The following is a 15,803-nucleotide window of genomic DNA, read 5'->3' on the forward strand; positions in this document are numbered from 1 at the left end:
GTTGCTGAATATCACTGTTGGAGCATTTGTGCTTCTGCATGTTTGCTTTTCTTTACTCGCAGGTTTCTAATCTATGTACTTTGCAACAGATTAGTTTTTAATCTATCAATTTTTAGGAAAGGTGTTTCTTATTTACATTGAAGTATATTCTTATGTCCTTGGCAAGTAAAACAGCTGTTTTTTGAACTGCAGCAAAAAACCCACACACACCTACCTGCTGACACTTCCTGTGTGTATTTAGATATTTATTTTACAGGATCTTTTTTGGTCATTTTTTGAATAGATGTACTTTCTAAATATACCCATTGTGTCCATATTGATTTATTTTGAGTATCTCATTTGCTTTGAATTTTTATTTAAGCTCCTTAGTGGCAAACATGATGTTGCAAAAGTTTCAAGAAAAGAGATGGCAGCTGTTTATACTGGAAAGAGTAGACTAAAGGGTTGTTTTGTACAGATATTTCATAAAGAAAGATATGTTTTGGTAAGGGCACAGGTATGGGAAACCTGTGGGAAAAGCTGGAATTTATGTTAGTCTCAGTGTCCTAGATACTTCTGTTTTCCAGCGCAGGTAGGAAACAAGACTTAACAGTTTAGATTCCTGTATGATTGGTTGATTTTATTGGTAGTCCTACATGAAGTGGTATGATTCCCTTAAAATGTTACATCTGGAATCCCACAGACTCTTAAATCAAGAGCTAATGTCTTGTTAGCAGTCTGGTTAGTCCATTAGCACTGAGCAGTGTGGATTTGGAGATGGAACTTCTGGAGAACATTGTGTGTCTTTCAAGTAGCCAATGAGAGAGAAGCCTAGAAATTATGAAAGGAAGAATTAGTGTAATTTTATTGGAACGTGATGGAATAATTGGCTATTTTAGGCATTTTGAATACCAACATAAAAATACTGAAAATTGACAGATTCCTTTTAAAAGGCACATCCATGATGAACCTATTTTTTTAAAACATCATTCCACCTTTTCAAACAGAAGATATTACAAATTACCTTGAAATCCCTTGCCCAGCCTTCTGAAGAATAAGTGAAGCTTGCCATCTATTGCAAACGAGGGAAATATTTTTTGCAAGGGTCTTCTTTGTAAAGCTAATAGTTTCTTAGATTAAGCAAGATTACAGTTTACACACTACTATCATTATCTATAATATATATTGTGCATTTGGAGTATTTTGAAATGGTTTGAATACATGTGCATTCTTCACGTGTAATGTTACGATGCAAGAATCATGCTGTAGTTGTTGAGCTAATTCCTTGGATCTTGAGGGGTTTTTGCAGAAAATCCCATGCCCAGAATCAGTTTATAATGTCCCCAGTCGCTCAAATAAGCAACTGTTGTTTGTTTTATTTTACATACTTTTTCTTTTTTTGCCATGGGGTTTGTCATTTAGGAGACATTGATGACTACAGTGCTGAAGTAGAAGAAATCCTTCCTCAGCATCTACAGCCAACTTCCAGCTCTGGTCTTGGAACTTCGCCAAGCTCTTCGCCACGTTCCAGTCCCTGTCAATCCCCTACGCTGTCAGATGGACCAACGCTCCCAGTGAGACCGAGTAGAGCACCAACAAAAACTCCTGGACCACCTGTTTCCACACCAAGTGTGTATTGTATTGCTTGACTGCCTTGATTACTACTGTATACAATCTAGCAGCTGTATGGCCCAGTGGTAGAATACTAGCTTATACATTATTTTTAATAGAGCTTTGAGATGAATATAAAATGCTATTATTGCCATCATCTAGCATTTTATGCATAAGTGGGTATGGGCAAATCACCTAAATCTTTGTCTCAGTTTTCCTGATGTGCAGAAGAGCTGTTTCCTGAGTCTTTAGTACAGTCCACTGACCTATGCTGCTGCAAACTACCTACCTTGCTCTAGTTCTTTAGCATTTCATCATGAAAGAGACATCTCAAAAGGCTGTGTGATTATTAGGCTTTATCATTTGCTTAGTTTGAAACATCTCTTCAAAAATTTTGTTGCAAGGTATCAGTATAATGCTAGCTCATTTAAGTTATATTCTTCAAATACAGCCCATTTCAATTAACACTGCTTTCAGCTGTAATTGTAATCAGTAGATTTGTAAATTAGGTGTAGAATATGAAAGCTTTATTGTGATGACCAAATGGACATTTAGCATTACAGCGTTTGGAATGGCTTCTCGAACAGTTTATTTCAACGTAAGTTTTCAAAGAGTGCTAACATGCCTTCAGAATTGCCCTTGTGACATTTTTTTTCCAGAGCACTTAGTTCACAGATAAGATTAAAAATCAAAACTTGTAACTCTGCAATTTGTAAGCATATTCTGCATTTCATTAAAAGCATATACCAATTAAAGCATATGAGACAAAAATCTTAGCTTAGGAAATCTGCTCCTTTTCACCATTGGTCTGTGCCTCATATTTTCCCTCTTTCAAAGACTTCTGTATCATTGTCTTCTGGGCTGGGGACTGACTGTCCTCTCTGTGAAAAGAACTGTCTATTAGAAAAGCTTTACTGTGATCAGAATGTACAAGCAATTAATTTTGTCATTGCTTTCTATCATATTGTTCAGCTGAATTTCAACTTAGTGCCCAGCAGAAAGAGTCTTCTCAGAGCTTGGAGCCTAAGCGTCCTCCACCACCTCGCCCTGTTGCTCCTCCTGCACGCCCTGCTCCGCCACAGAGGCCGCCTCCGCCATCAGGTAATGTGGTGACATAGATCAAGTAGTCAGAAATATCTTGTTTCAAGTGAGATGAACTTTGAAGTCCACACCCAAACTAACATATTATATTATTGGTTTGGGGTTCAATGGAACTTACCATTTTTGCTCTGAAATATTTAGTTAGTGCATTTAATAGGAGTAACAGCATGGGAAATAACAGCATTTTCCAGTATCATTTAAATGTTACTGTCTTTACTTAGTGAATAAGTTTTAAAGTTTTTATAAACTTATTTTCACAGTTTAAAAATGTGGGCTTTCTACATCAGTGTTTACTAAACATGATCATTTTTGTAGCATCTCCATTTTTAAAATAAAAGAAAAACAATCTTGTGCTTTCATTGATTATATTGCTTTAATTTTGGCATCAGAACCTATGCTTTTTATCATGTGTGAGTTCTTAATGTCGAGTTCATCTGGATCATCTGAAAATATAGACAATTGAGCACTAAGAGAAACTGGATGTTCAGAAGCATATGGGCAACATAGTTAATAACAAACTGACCCTTGTCACTTTTAACTTTCTTATTCTTTTTCTTCCCTCTTACTGTACTGGTATTTTTCATTCTTGCTGCATTCATTTTTAAATACTGTAAGGCGGTAGGAGTCCTGCACCTGCTAGAAAAGAATTTGGAGGTAATGATTTTAATTGTTTTCGAATATAACTATGTAGTAAAACTACTGTGGTGATCTGTTATGACAGTACTTAATATGATGATGTCCAATTTAATTTCTTTCTCAGGGTTTGTATACCCTTCTGAAATACATATGACTTTTTAGTGAAAAAAAATCTTTCTCCAGAAGCTGGTACATTATAGTCAGAGAGATTGAAGTTGTTCTAGTTTTTTTCCTTACTTTGTCAAGGTCAAAATACACCCAGATAGGTTTACTATGAAAGACAAAACTTGTCTTTACTTGTGGAAAGGCTAGCTTTTTCCCTCACAGGCCACGACAAAGAGCATTGAAAAGAGATTGTAATTGTAGCTGGAACACAAAAAGTTCCATTTAAATATTAGAGAAAACTATTTTACTGTTAGGTGAAGGGAGCTCTGGCACAGGCTGCCCAGGGAGGGTGTGGAGTCTCCTTCCTTGGAGGTCTTCAAGACCCGCCTGGACATGTTCCTATGTGACCTGATCTAGATTGACCTGCTTCTGCAGGGGGGTTGGACTAGATGATCTCTAAAGGTCCCTTCCAACCCCTACCATTGTATGGTTTTATGATTGTAGCTACTTGCAATGATTATCCATTAATTAACTGTTCAAGTTGAAACTAGTACTGGTCTGTCCCTGTTCCCCTGGATGATCACCAGTTAACAGAGAGCTCCAAATCACCAGGTTATATATGTCTGTAAGCCAACTGACATGTGGGTAGTTTATTTTCTGTTTCCAAGTCTGTTTCCTAAGCCCTTCTTAGAGACATTAAACATCATCTACAGTTCTTGGAAGTGGCATGTTTCAGAAACACAAACTTAGCAAGTTATTCATTTACTTCGAAGGCACTTAAGAGCTATGGGTTTTCACAACTAACAAAATCCCGAAGTAATTCTCTCCTTATTCCTTCCCTTTTGATAATGCTAAGGGCCTTCTCAACCCTTCAGGCTAGTTTTGTTTTTTTCGAGCTTGTTCTGGTTTTGTATGTAATAACTTCTTCTTGACACTAATCTTTGTTTTTCTTTGTCACACACTTAATAGTTGAGCTGTTCTGCTTGGACTTAAATCAGCTCATTACATGGGACAGAGTGAGAACAGTTAATGGCTCTGAAATACTTTAATAATGGCATTTCAGACACAGCCACTCTGTAGGAGAGAGGATTTTTTTTTTTAGAAAGTAATTCAGAAGTTTTGAGCAATCTCAGAAAACAAGTAAACTATTTTACATAGTATATAAATTTCAGCAAACTTATTCTTGACGTCAGGGGGAGATGTGCACGGCTCTTAGGTACAGTTGGGGGGAAGAGATTATTGTGCCAGAGGCATAATATTTCAAATTAACTAGAATGATTTAGAAAATAGCCAGTTAATCCATAATGTACAATACAGGTGAGATTTAATTCATTGGACTACTTCAGTCATATATCGTTTCACATGCACTGACACAGTCCTGTTTGTCTAGTTTGTCTCAATTGTGCAAAGACTAGATGCCTTTAATTACCGTTTCCCATCATAGCTTTTCATGAAGAATTTTAACTTGCATAAAACTTCTTTTTGCTTTTTATGCAGTGTTTAAAAAAAAAATGTAGTATTTTTTTTTCATATGTTATTCTGACCCAAAGCTCATCCTGCTTTTTCTGTTCTCTTCATTTTCCACTCATAGAATACATTTATTAAGGCATGATGCTTTGCTCTTCAGTGGTACCTGAGCTCAGCTCTGAGCAAGCTAGCACAGGACTGAAAACAGTGTAAATGTCATAGTGTGTTACTCTGCTTGGGCAAATGGCATCTGTTTCTCTTACTATGAATGAAGGCTCCTAAAGCACTGTGAAAATATCCCTGTGTACTGTAAAAGTGTATCAAACTTCATTTTTAGACTTCTGTAGCACATGAAAAATGACACTGGTCATGTCCTTAAAATGTGCATTTTAAATTGTTACTTTTTCTTTTGCTCTTTTATTTTAACCGTTTTTTTCCTAATGCTTCACACCAATACCAATAACATTTCTTCTAATGGCTCAGTATGCTTTGAAGATGAGAGCAGGATTTGGGCATCTAAGGGTTTTTTTTTTTTTTAGAGCTTAGTTATATTATTTTTTCAGAGGTAACTCAGAACTGAAGGAAACAAGGTTATGTACTCATTGCAGGAGTTTGCAAAGTGTGGACTTTTTGCCTGCTGATACAAAAGCTTGCCACCAAGGATTTTATAAGCTCTCGGTTGTTTATAGTTTACTCAAGACTTTTTTTAATACACTACAGAGTAAATTCTTACAGAACATTAAAAATTATAAAGACTGCTAATTGTCTATGACTTGAAGTTAAAAAATACCATTTGTTTGTGGTTTATTTTCATTTAATAATAATAGTCTTTTCCTTAATAATTCATAGTCTTGTAGTTGTCTTTTATCATTGGTTTGAACTGTTAAAATGGGGTTAAGATTGAGAGAATGCACAGTATTTTCAGTATATGCAATAATTTGGGTAAAATGCATTACATTTTCACTGTATAACAAAATAACAAAAATAAAACAAAAATAACAAAATAACAAAAATAAACATAGAAAATACAGCAATAAAGCTGACATTAAAAGAAATGCAAATATGTTAAGCTACGAATATACATGCACTCAAGCAGCAAGTATGTCTTACACTGATAGTCACATGTTAAAGTTAGCAGAGTTCAGGTTGTTTGAGGGTTTTTTGTGTGTATTTAAAAAATAGGGAAGAGCACTCTTCTTGCTGAGGAAGGAATGTTCAGTAATGACGGAAAAAAGCAGTCTTAAGGCTAAAAGAGTAAATGCATTGTTCAAATGTAGGCAGATGGCCTAGATTTCATATAAATGTACATACACACACACATACACGTGTACATTATGCACATTTTACTTCATGAGTAGCTGAGGTTACTTCATTTTCCATTAAGCTAACGTGTAAACGTAATCTTTGCAAAGTATGCAATTCTACCTAAAAGTTGTTAGTGTAATTTACGTTATTTCTTTGTAAGCCCAACTCCTTTACTTAAAATACTATTTAAATATGTGATATCTTTAATTGCAAATTACTGTTCCAAACTGAGATTTCAAGCTATATATATACACACTACAGTAGCAAAAAAGAATACCCATAAATGTTTCATGTTCAGATGTACATTTTTCACTGTCCTTCAGCTTAAAACCTTTGTAGAATGCTCATTGTAACAGCATTATCACAGCACCGTAATTGTGCTTTTATCACTGTTTAAGTGGGTTATTTGTAAGTGAAATTTGGGGTATTTGACCTTTATGCCCTTTCTCTCCTATGTAACAAATATTTCTAAATTTACAAAACCTCTTAAAATCTTCATGCACAGATGTCTTTGTGTGGTTCACCAACATAGAAACACATCTACATGCTATGGTTAAAAAGGTTCTCTGCCTTCCATCTCCTGAAAGGAGTTGACTTGATTAATAGTCTTGCATAAAACAAGATTTGCTTAACCAGGGCATCCTGAAAATACCTATTCAAAGTATGGGCTGAATTGAGCTTTGGGAGGGGAGAGTGCAGAAGATCTGTGAAATGAACAGACCAATTCCCTGCTCTGGGGGAGGTTCTATTGTGTCCATTTCCAATAATATTCTGAAACAAGCAGTTGGCTTTATGTCTCTATAACAACAGAGGCTTCAGAGGAGTGTCCCATACTCCTTTGGGTTGCTCTTTACCTCCCTTTATTTTCCTCCAGTTAGCAAGGAGGCTTCTCATACATAGCCTGTGGGTAGCACTTCTTTTCTTCCCCAGGATTCTTCTGGGTTGTGCATGGGAGAGTGCATAAGCCTAGTACCTGGAAGTAATGAAACATTCTCAGGCAGTGCTCCTGTGCCTCTTCCTTACAAACGCTCTCTGTTCATCCCTTCTGTCAGTGCTACTTCTCTCGATGAGGAGTTCACTGCCAGAAACTTTTGCGATGGAAATCTAATGTTAATTGGCAGAGCCTGGCACTCACCCAGAGTATATAACATATGCTAGTGTTTAACATCTTTGAACCAGGTGTTCAGCAAAACCAGAGATCTGACATCTCTGGAGATAATCACATACCAGCCTCATCTGCAACCTTCACTCTTCCTACTCTGAGTGACACCTCCACCCATATCTGACAAAATTCACAGCACTCTTTCCAGATCATAGAGAACTCCTGAGCAGATACCACACATTGGCACATGATGAGAAAGCATGAGGCTGTGTCATCGCTAAGGCAAAAGTTGCTTTTAAGGTAGGCTTCTCAAGCACTGGCTCCCTTTCCTTTCTCTATACTTGAGCCACTCCAGAGCTGCCAGATATTACTGTTACTTTTTCCTATGCGCATGCCTTGAGGATTTCTCCTTGTATACCCTGTAGTGTTACCTATGTCCTGCCATGTTTTTACCGTACAATTTTATAGACCCAGCAAATGCTTGATCATACTGCAAAAATTAAATAATTCAGCATGGTAATGCATGATTGAAAATCTTCTTTCTCTCAATCTGAACTGTAACATCTACTGTGCACCAGTTGATACAGCTTTCCCAAGTACAGAGTGCTGCTTGGAGACAACCTAATGATGCAATTTTGTAGGATACAGTCGATTATGTAAAAGTGGAAAACTTATTTCTTCCATAAAGTTTATTCAAATGTGGTCTCGGCAGAAAATACTACATAATACTCTCCTAAATTACAGGAAGCAGACTTACTGTTGCGGGGTATAACTGATGTGCCTGTTTTATTTTCAAGTGTTTGAGTATAGATACGTGCTCTTCTTCAGAAGAGATTCAAGACTGACATTTAATATCCTGAATTTACAAAACTCTGTGGAGAGTGCTGAAGAAATGAAATTCTCTTTCAACTGTAATGTAAAATTGAGATAATGGCATGTTTCTAAACATGATCATACTTACTGATCTCTAATTCGTATCAGTCTGCTTTCCCCATGCTGCTACAAAACAATTATGTCCTACAAATAACTATAATCTAACTAAGCCATTTTAAAATTATGTAAAGCTGTCTTGTGGCAGTGTTCTTTCTGGTTTTACTTTCTCAATCTACTGCTTTTCTTATGCAATATACAGCTTCTCTTCTTTCTCTGAAAAGGTCTTGGAGCTCCTCCCAGTCCTGGGGTAGCTAGGAGAGAAGTAGAAGGTAACATAATAATTTTTGTATTCTAGAAACAGATTTCTAATTTAATACCTGAGTAACATTATTGCCCTTGTGATACTAAAGGTGGTTTCGTGAAGGTATTAATTGTGTAGGATCTTTATTTAACTTAGTTTTCAGACAGCCAGGTTGCTTCCTGTTTTTCAGTGATGGTGTGAATTGTTATAGAAGGCAGTCTTCATTTGTGAAAAATGAAGTGAAAACTGACACTGCATTAATCAAGAAGAATGCTTTCAGGGCTGACTCAGAGGAAGCTGTAGCTGACTGATTGCTAAATACTATACCTGTAACTAAATCAGGAATCTAGGAAAAAGGACTACATGTATTAATGTATTATGGGGAGAGAAACTTACATTTAAATAATTTAGCCTATAATTCAATATTTTGTCTCTTTCTAAAGAGCACAATGTAGGTATTTTGATTCTGATACCAAAATGTATGTGACATACATTTATGAGAATTGGAGTGTCCATGAATAGTGCTGAATGGGTCCCGTTTTAGCCATGCCAGCAGTCATGTTTTTGGGTTTCTTCCTATCCTCTCAGGAACATGTCCCTTCACAGCAAATACAGGTATGGCAGTAAAACTCCTAATATAGTCAGTCAAGATGTCCTCCTGTAGACTGCAATTAATTTGGTTATATCACTGGTTTATTTTTCTAACTTGGCAAGATCTCTGTATGCATAGAATAGTTCAGATTGGAAGGGTCCCCTGGTGGTTTCTAGTCCAGCCTCCTGCTCAAGGTAGGGTAAACTAGCTCAGGGTACAAATTACATTACTGAGAAGCATATTCAGAAACCCATTCTAACTAGCTCTAAGAAAGCAGGGTTGTCTGCCAACTGGCTAAGTGTCTTATGTACCACAGAGTATTCCTTCCAGTTACTGTAACTGATGTGGCGATTTTACCTTCTTGGGAAATAGGCAACAGAAACACAAGCCAGAATCCTAAACCTCTTTGCCTATTAGAAATTGTGCACTTGTCTGAGCTAAAGGTAATTTTTCCTGTCTTGCACTTCACAACTTGAATGTTGCATACAAGGTTGTCATTAGCATCAGCATGTAATTGTTGAGGTTGGTGCTGTAATATAATTGTGTCATAAGCAAAGAGAGTAGATTCAAGAATTTTGAGGTAGACCCTGTAGAGTGCTGAACCATGTATTATTAGATATACTCTTGTGATGGCATGATTTTTTGAATCAGCATGTTCCATAAGCTCTTTTTGTTTTAAAGACTGCTGTTAGAATATTTGCAGAATATACTACAAAAGAAAACAACAACTTCTAGCACGATTTGAGAACACGAGTACAAGTGGCATCATTAGCTTGCAACGAATAGGAGGTGATTTGACTTAATTTCTAATTAGAAGGGTCAAATTACTTCATGTGTCCCATGGGGTAAGAGTGTGCTAGAGTAACAGCTTAGCTGGTGGATAGACTTTAATATGTAACAACTTCTTAAAAAATCACTAATGTCATTTTGCTCCCATTTCCATTAGTGATAATGTACCATTGCCATATCATACCTGTTTGTAGCTTACCTAACACAGATAATATCATTTTTTTTTCCACGCTTCAAAGCACAAAAAAGTCCCGGAACACAAAGAAAAGATAACCTAGGTAATACAGATATATGCTTTGTACTAATTATAATATGGAAAGAAGTTGATTTTGAAACATGTTCTAAGTCAGCAATTTCTAATATTTGTTCCAGTTCGTAGTCAGCCTCCACCTTCACCTGGAACTTCAAGTGCAGGAACTGCTGGCTATGGTACAACCAGACCGGTAGGTATTCTATGTTAAAATTATTTTCCTCCTAAGTTTCTACAGTTTGTTACCCTGGCAGTGGGGCTTTCTAAGTCATAATAGAGGTAAGAAGACTGCAAAACTGACTAGTCATTTTACAGCTTAAATGGGTTATCTCTCTCAGTGGACAACAGTCTGTTGACTAAAAGCACTCTGGAACATATATGCCAGACATGACCTTATTGTTTTGCACTCTATGCAGTCACCTTATAGGCCCCCAAATAATACCACATTTTACATCCACTTTCAAATAACCACAACGTGCAAATTAATTCTCTAAATTATATGTTCCTTGTGACTACATTGCTGATTTGATAGGATAAAATGTATTCTCTTCTGTGCTGAAATGTATGTCCTGATGACATTTAATTGCTTGTGGGCAGTTAATGTGTTATATAAGTAGTTGATTTATTATGTTGCTGATTAATGGGTGTGTAATGGAATTTTATACCTCGTTTAAAGAATTCATTTTGATAAAGGTCTTCATGTAAAACTGAAATGTTCAACTATTACAACAAAACATTCAACAAATGTTTAGTTTTGCATTTTGGTTTTTTTATTTGTCGAACTGAACTGAGGGAAGTTAATGAAGGATTTATGAGTGCTTGAATGCTTCACTACAAGCAAGAAATTGAGAGTTGAAAGACATCTGCATTATTTCTCCTAACAGCATAAGTAAGAGCCTTCCACTAAGGAAGGAGAAAGTTTTTTAATGACTATAGGTGATCTTAAAGAATTACTAAGAAATGGTATTGCTTGTTGAGAATTCTTTAGACTTTACAACATATTTCAGAGATAGCAGCAGCAGCATGAAGGACAAAATATTTTGGTTTACTTTGTTCCCTCTGTGGCAGTTCCAGGCTCTTTGACTTAGATCATAACTCTCTATAGTTGGATGATTTATAGACTAAAAAGCAGAAAAAAATGGCTCGCTCTTATCAGTTTCTTTGTCATTGGAGAACTTTGTTTTCCTCTTTTAAGGCATTTTTCTCTTCTACTTGGGATAATGTTGACAACAACACTGACAGGATGAAGAGCACACATATGGGTCTTCAGTAAGGCTAAAAAGCATTCTGCTTATATAAATGTCAGTGGGACAGATACTGATGAGGTTTATTGATCTACAAAAATGGCACCTCTTCTTTAATTCCATATCTTTCTTTCAGGTAAAGTGATATACCAGTTGTTGCAAATGAGAAGGAGAGAGTCAGTGTGAAGGAGCCATTAAAATAAGGCAGCAGCTAACTGCAAGAGTTAAAGTTGAATCCATATAAATTTGTTTAATAAAAGGTTGTGGTTTCCTTTTCCACTTTTTAAATGAGCCAGAAACAAAAGAAGGCTGCCAACTGTGCTGCAAATTCAGAGTTCTTGTAGAGCTTAAAGGAGTTGTACCTTACTGGCATTGCCATTTGTACTCTTGTACATCACCGAAACCACTGAAAACTAGTATTGAAAGCCACCATTGGAATCACTTTTTGCTGATTCATTTTTCTCAGAGAGATTGATTCTCACAGTGAATAATTCTTGATGTTTACACTTTTTTGTTTTATTTTCCCAGAAATGTTTAACACTGTCTTCTAAGATTTGGATAAAGAAAACCTGTTATGCACAGGAAATAATGTATTCCTTTATCATCTTGTGCCTCACTTTTTTTTTTCTTTTGTAATCGGGAGCCAGCAGAAGATTTGCCATTTCTAAATCAAATTAATAGAAAAAATCTGGCGTAAAAAAGAAACTCCACCGGTATCTTGGAACTGGCACAAGTGCATGAAGTTGGCAAGATGACTTGCTCATATTATCAAGACAGGGGAAAAAAAAAGAACACTTCTGTTGCATTGTGCTTCTCAACACTCAGGCTGGACGACAGTTAGAGCTGCTCGACAGTTTCCAGAAAGAGCCACGGTGCTCCAATTGTCAACATATTTTTATAAGACAAAGCTGACTGCATCTCTTCCTTTGCAGATGTTGAGATTTTCTTTCCAAAAAAAACCCAATCCAACCAACCAAAAAGCCTCAAATCACAACAGAACAAACAAATAAACAGATGTAATGGTCTGAAAAAACATCACCTGAGGTTTCTTGGCTTTTCAAGCCTTAGCTCAGCTCTTGTTTGAACTCCCTGCCTGATGTTGCACTTTTCCTTTCTCTCGGGTCTTTTTTTGGATATCATTTTATTTCAGGGGCTTCAGGACCAGGGACAGCGGCCACGGCGGGCACAACTTCCCACAGAGCGAGCCTGCAGATGGGTTCAGGCTCCCTTGCTCTTTCTTTCCTGTTCCTCCTTAAAATACATTTTGGCATTTAATCCAATCATCCTTATGCCTACTTTCAGAAAACTAAAAGAAATGTCAAAATGCATCTTGGTAATTAAAGGGAAGATGGATATTTCAAAGGTTAGGTGGCTTAAAGCATTTAGAAAATGGCTCAGACAAGCATAATGAATCAGATTGTTATAGAAAGCCTTTAAAGTACATACAACTAGTAAAAATAAGATCAAGGATGATAGTTGGGTTTTTTTAGTATTTTTTTTTCTTTCTTTTCTTGTTTTCATCATGCTTTTGTAGAGAGTTGCATTATAGGATTAGTTCTGAAAACCATTTCTAGAACATCCACTGTTACTAAGATTTTGTCAGAATATACCAAGTACAGAAAAGGGTAGCAGAAACAAAGTTTATGAACTATATTGCCTCATGATCTTTTTTTTCCCTGAAATCTAGCATTTTTATTCTAAAACATTCCATTCCACTTTCCAGTGTGATATTTGTAATACTTAGCTTCAGTTGTATTCTGGAATAGTTTCCTATCTCTCTTTAAATACTGATATGGACTTTTGTTTTGTGAGAGCAGTTCCATTCCCAGAATATTAACTTCTGTTCCTACAAGTTTAGGAAGACCTCAGCGTTCAGATGAGGCAGAATGTATGTTTCAGTAATACTGCTGAGGAACATGAGTAACTGCCTTACAGTTAGCAATCATAAGTTTCAGAGAAAACAACTAACCATGGTCTTTTATGTATATCTTGGACTTTCACTAAATAAAATTGACTGTAGCTGCTGTTTGCAAATGGCAGGCTATAATTATAGCCTAAAAGGTAGGTGGCATCTACAGTCTGCATTGACAGTGGGTTATCAATTTGTCTCTAAAAGATCTCCAAGTAAAGTAGTTGCTGTTGTTATCTCAGTTGCTTACAGCAATTCCTTAGGTAAAATTAACTTATGAATACTAACAAAATAATCTGTGTTTCTAATATTGTTGCACAGATAAATATTAATATAAAGTTGAAGACTTGTAAAAATCCTTTACTTTGAATCCTTGTAATGTTTTGAGAATATATTATTTTCTTTTATATGTGCAAAAAAATTAGTTCAGCAACTATTATCAATTTATTTTTCACAAGGTCCTAATTATCCTGTGTAATTTAGCAGTAGATGACTACAGATCCAAAGTAGAACTAAAATACTTCCTTTTTACTTCCTTTACTTCCAGACTGTTCCACCTCGAGCTGGAGTTATCAGTGCACCACAAAGCCATGTCCGTCCCTCTGGGGGAAGACCAGTATCTGAAACTCAGACCAAACCAGCTGAACCACCAAGGGGTAAGTTCACTTTAGAGGTTAAACATAAATGTCACTGTTTGGTCAAGAGGTACTGTTTCTAGTTTGAATGCTTTCTTTTCAACAGATGTCTTTGTCTTTCACTAGAAATTAAGATTCTCAAGTGCATTAACATTTAGCAGTTTCTGTTAATCATCTGCAAATCTTGTAAACCCTTTTCAGATAATAGGCAGCAGGCAGATGAGATCTAAACCCATAGATTTCACGCTGCCAAGAGAAACTTTGATCAGATTGCTGTGTTTTGTTCTGAGCACACTGATGTGTTCTATCCTGTGTGTTCATTACCGGACTGTTCTATGCCCTGATTGCTCTGCAGTCTAATACTTGGAATACTGTTTGTTTGACTCTCAAAACCACTTCCTAAACTTAAAGTGATTTTTAAAAATTGAATCAGTATCAAAATATGCACTTTATAACAGCAACTTCCAAGATACTTTTAAGTACAAGTGAAGTACATTTAAGGATGACATGGTTTCAAGTTCTCTGTTTTGTATCCATAGTAATAATTTGTAACAGACATACACTCAGTTTTTGATGACTTCTAATGTCGTTGCCATGAACATCTGCTGTTTGTACAGCCTCTTCTGGAGTTCTGTCTGGTGTTTCCACAGCCACATGTTCTCATTCATGCTATTCTTAGATTTCTATTTCAGTTCTTTACAGTGAAAAACACTGGAAATATACTTGCAGGGTCACCGTTGCTTCCTGAACCACTAAAGCCTCAAGCTGCTGGACCTGCTCAGCCCGCTACTCAGCCACCACCTGCACTGAGGATGCAGGAGCCTCTGATACCTGTGGCATCACATCCATCTCAGACAAGTGCCCCACAAAGTCTGGAACCTCCACAACCACCTCCTCGGAGCCGATCATCTCACACTTTGCCTTCTGAATCTGCTCCTTCACAGCAGCAAGTAAGTAAAAAAACCTTGTATGTACATTTTTCATTATGTAAATCAAAAGAGCTTGTACTGAATGCTGTATATCTGTGACAAACTCCTAAAGCAAAAGCAAGCAAACAAAAATGAAAGTAAAAAGATTGAACTCGAGGATTACCAGGGTCTAGTAAGATAATACTTAACTTGCTTATGTATTGTCCATGAATAACTAACATCTTAAATGCTAAACATCTTATGGCAGACTTACAACTTAGGGGCGGCTCGTTCTTAAAATTATATTGTCATTTGACAACTTTCTAAGGAAAAATAATGTGAAATTAAATTTCTTATAATGACACATGCATGACTTAAACTGTATGGTAACTGGCTAACACAGGTTTTGATTATAAAGCAAGATTTATAGATTGCATGGTGTGGTGCTTTATCTTGCCGCAAATTCATTGCAGGAAGACAATACTGGTAGATACTTAGTAGAAATACATTTCTCCTCATTCTCCAGTGTCAAAATATAGAAACATGTCAAAATAATCTGAAAATTTAACACAGTAACATTAATACTCTGTTCTGTGGGACCACATAAGCATGTTATTTTTTTTAAAAGACCTTTTTGTTTCTAGAAAAAGACAGTTTTTTGCTACTGTTTATAAAATGTAGGTCTTCACTGTTGTTTATACTTACATAAGGCTAAACTTCTTCAATCAAGGCCAGTGCTATTAGTCTTTGCAGTGTCAGGTACTAGGCCAAATAAATACAATGTTTGAATAAAAGCACAAATTTACCAAAGCTGATGGACTTGTGCCTACTTCTTACCAAGAGTAAATTTGTGGATTTGTTTCCTGATGTTCAGGGTTATTTTTAAACATAAACTCAGATGTAGATATTTATGACTAGCTAAGTTTTCAGTATTTCAAGTTTTGCCTTATCTCTACATCTGAAGCCCATTTCAACTAAAGCAGTTAGTTGATATCA

General features: G+C 36.2%; 1 protein-coding gene across 10 annotated transcripts in view; it reads left to right on the forward strand.

The window, feature by feature from the left end:
• Positions 1–15,803, forward strand: part of SYNJ1 (synaptojanin 1) — a 68,001-nt gene that overhangs the window by 45,515 nt on the left and 6,683 nt on the right. For 3 of the 10 annotated variants that reach the window (XM_062001778.1, XM_062001771.1, XM_062001827.1), the window contains 8 exons: positions 1,402–1,608; positions 2,563–2,691; positions 3,307–3,345; positions 8,461–8,508; positions 10,101–10,139; positions 10,234–10,304; positions 13,812–13,920; positions 14,629–14,849. In XM_062001778.1, coding sequence (XP_061857762.1) covers positions 1,402–1,608; positions 2,563–2,691; positions 3,307–3,345; positions 8,461–8,508; positions 10,101–10,139; positions 10,234–10,304; positions 13,812–13,920; positions 14,629–14,849 — 863 coding nt within the window. Of the gene's footprint in view, positions 1–1,401; positions 1,609–2,562; positions 2,692–3,306; positions 3,346–7,502; positions 8,439–8,460; positions 8,509–10,100; positions 10,140–10,233; positions 10,305–13,811; positions 13,921–14,628; positions 14,850–15,803 lie in introns of those variants that run through there. The other 7 variants (XM_062001789.1, XM_062001796.1, XM_062001803.1 and 4 more) reach the window with 7 other exon arrangements.

This window comes from Colius striatus, chromosome 1 (genome assembly GCF_028858725.1).
Source record: "Colius striatus isolate bColStr4 chromosome 1, bColStr4.1.hap1, whole genome shotgun sequence".
Taxonomy (NCBI): domain Eukaryota; kingdom Metazoa; phylum Chordata; class Aves; order Coliiformes; family Coliidae; genus Colius; species Colius striatus.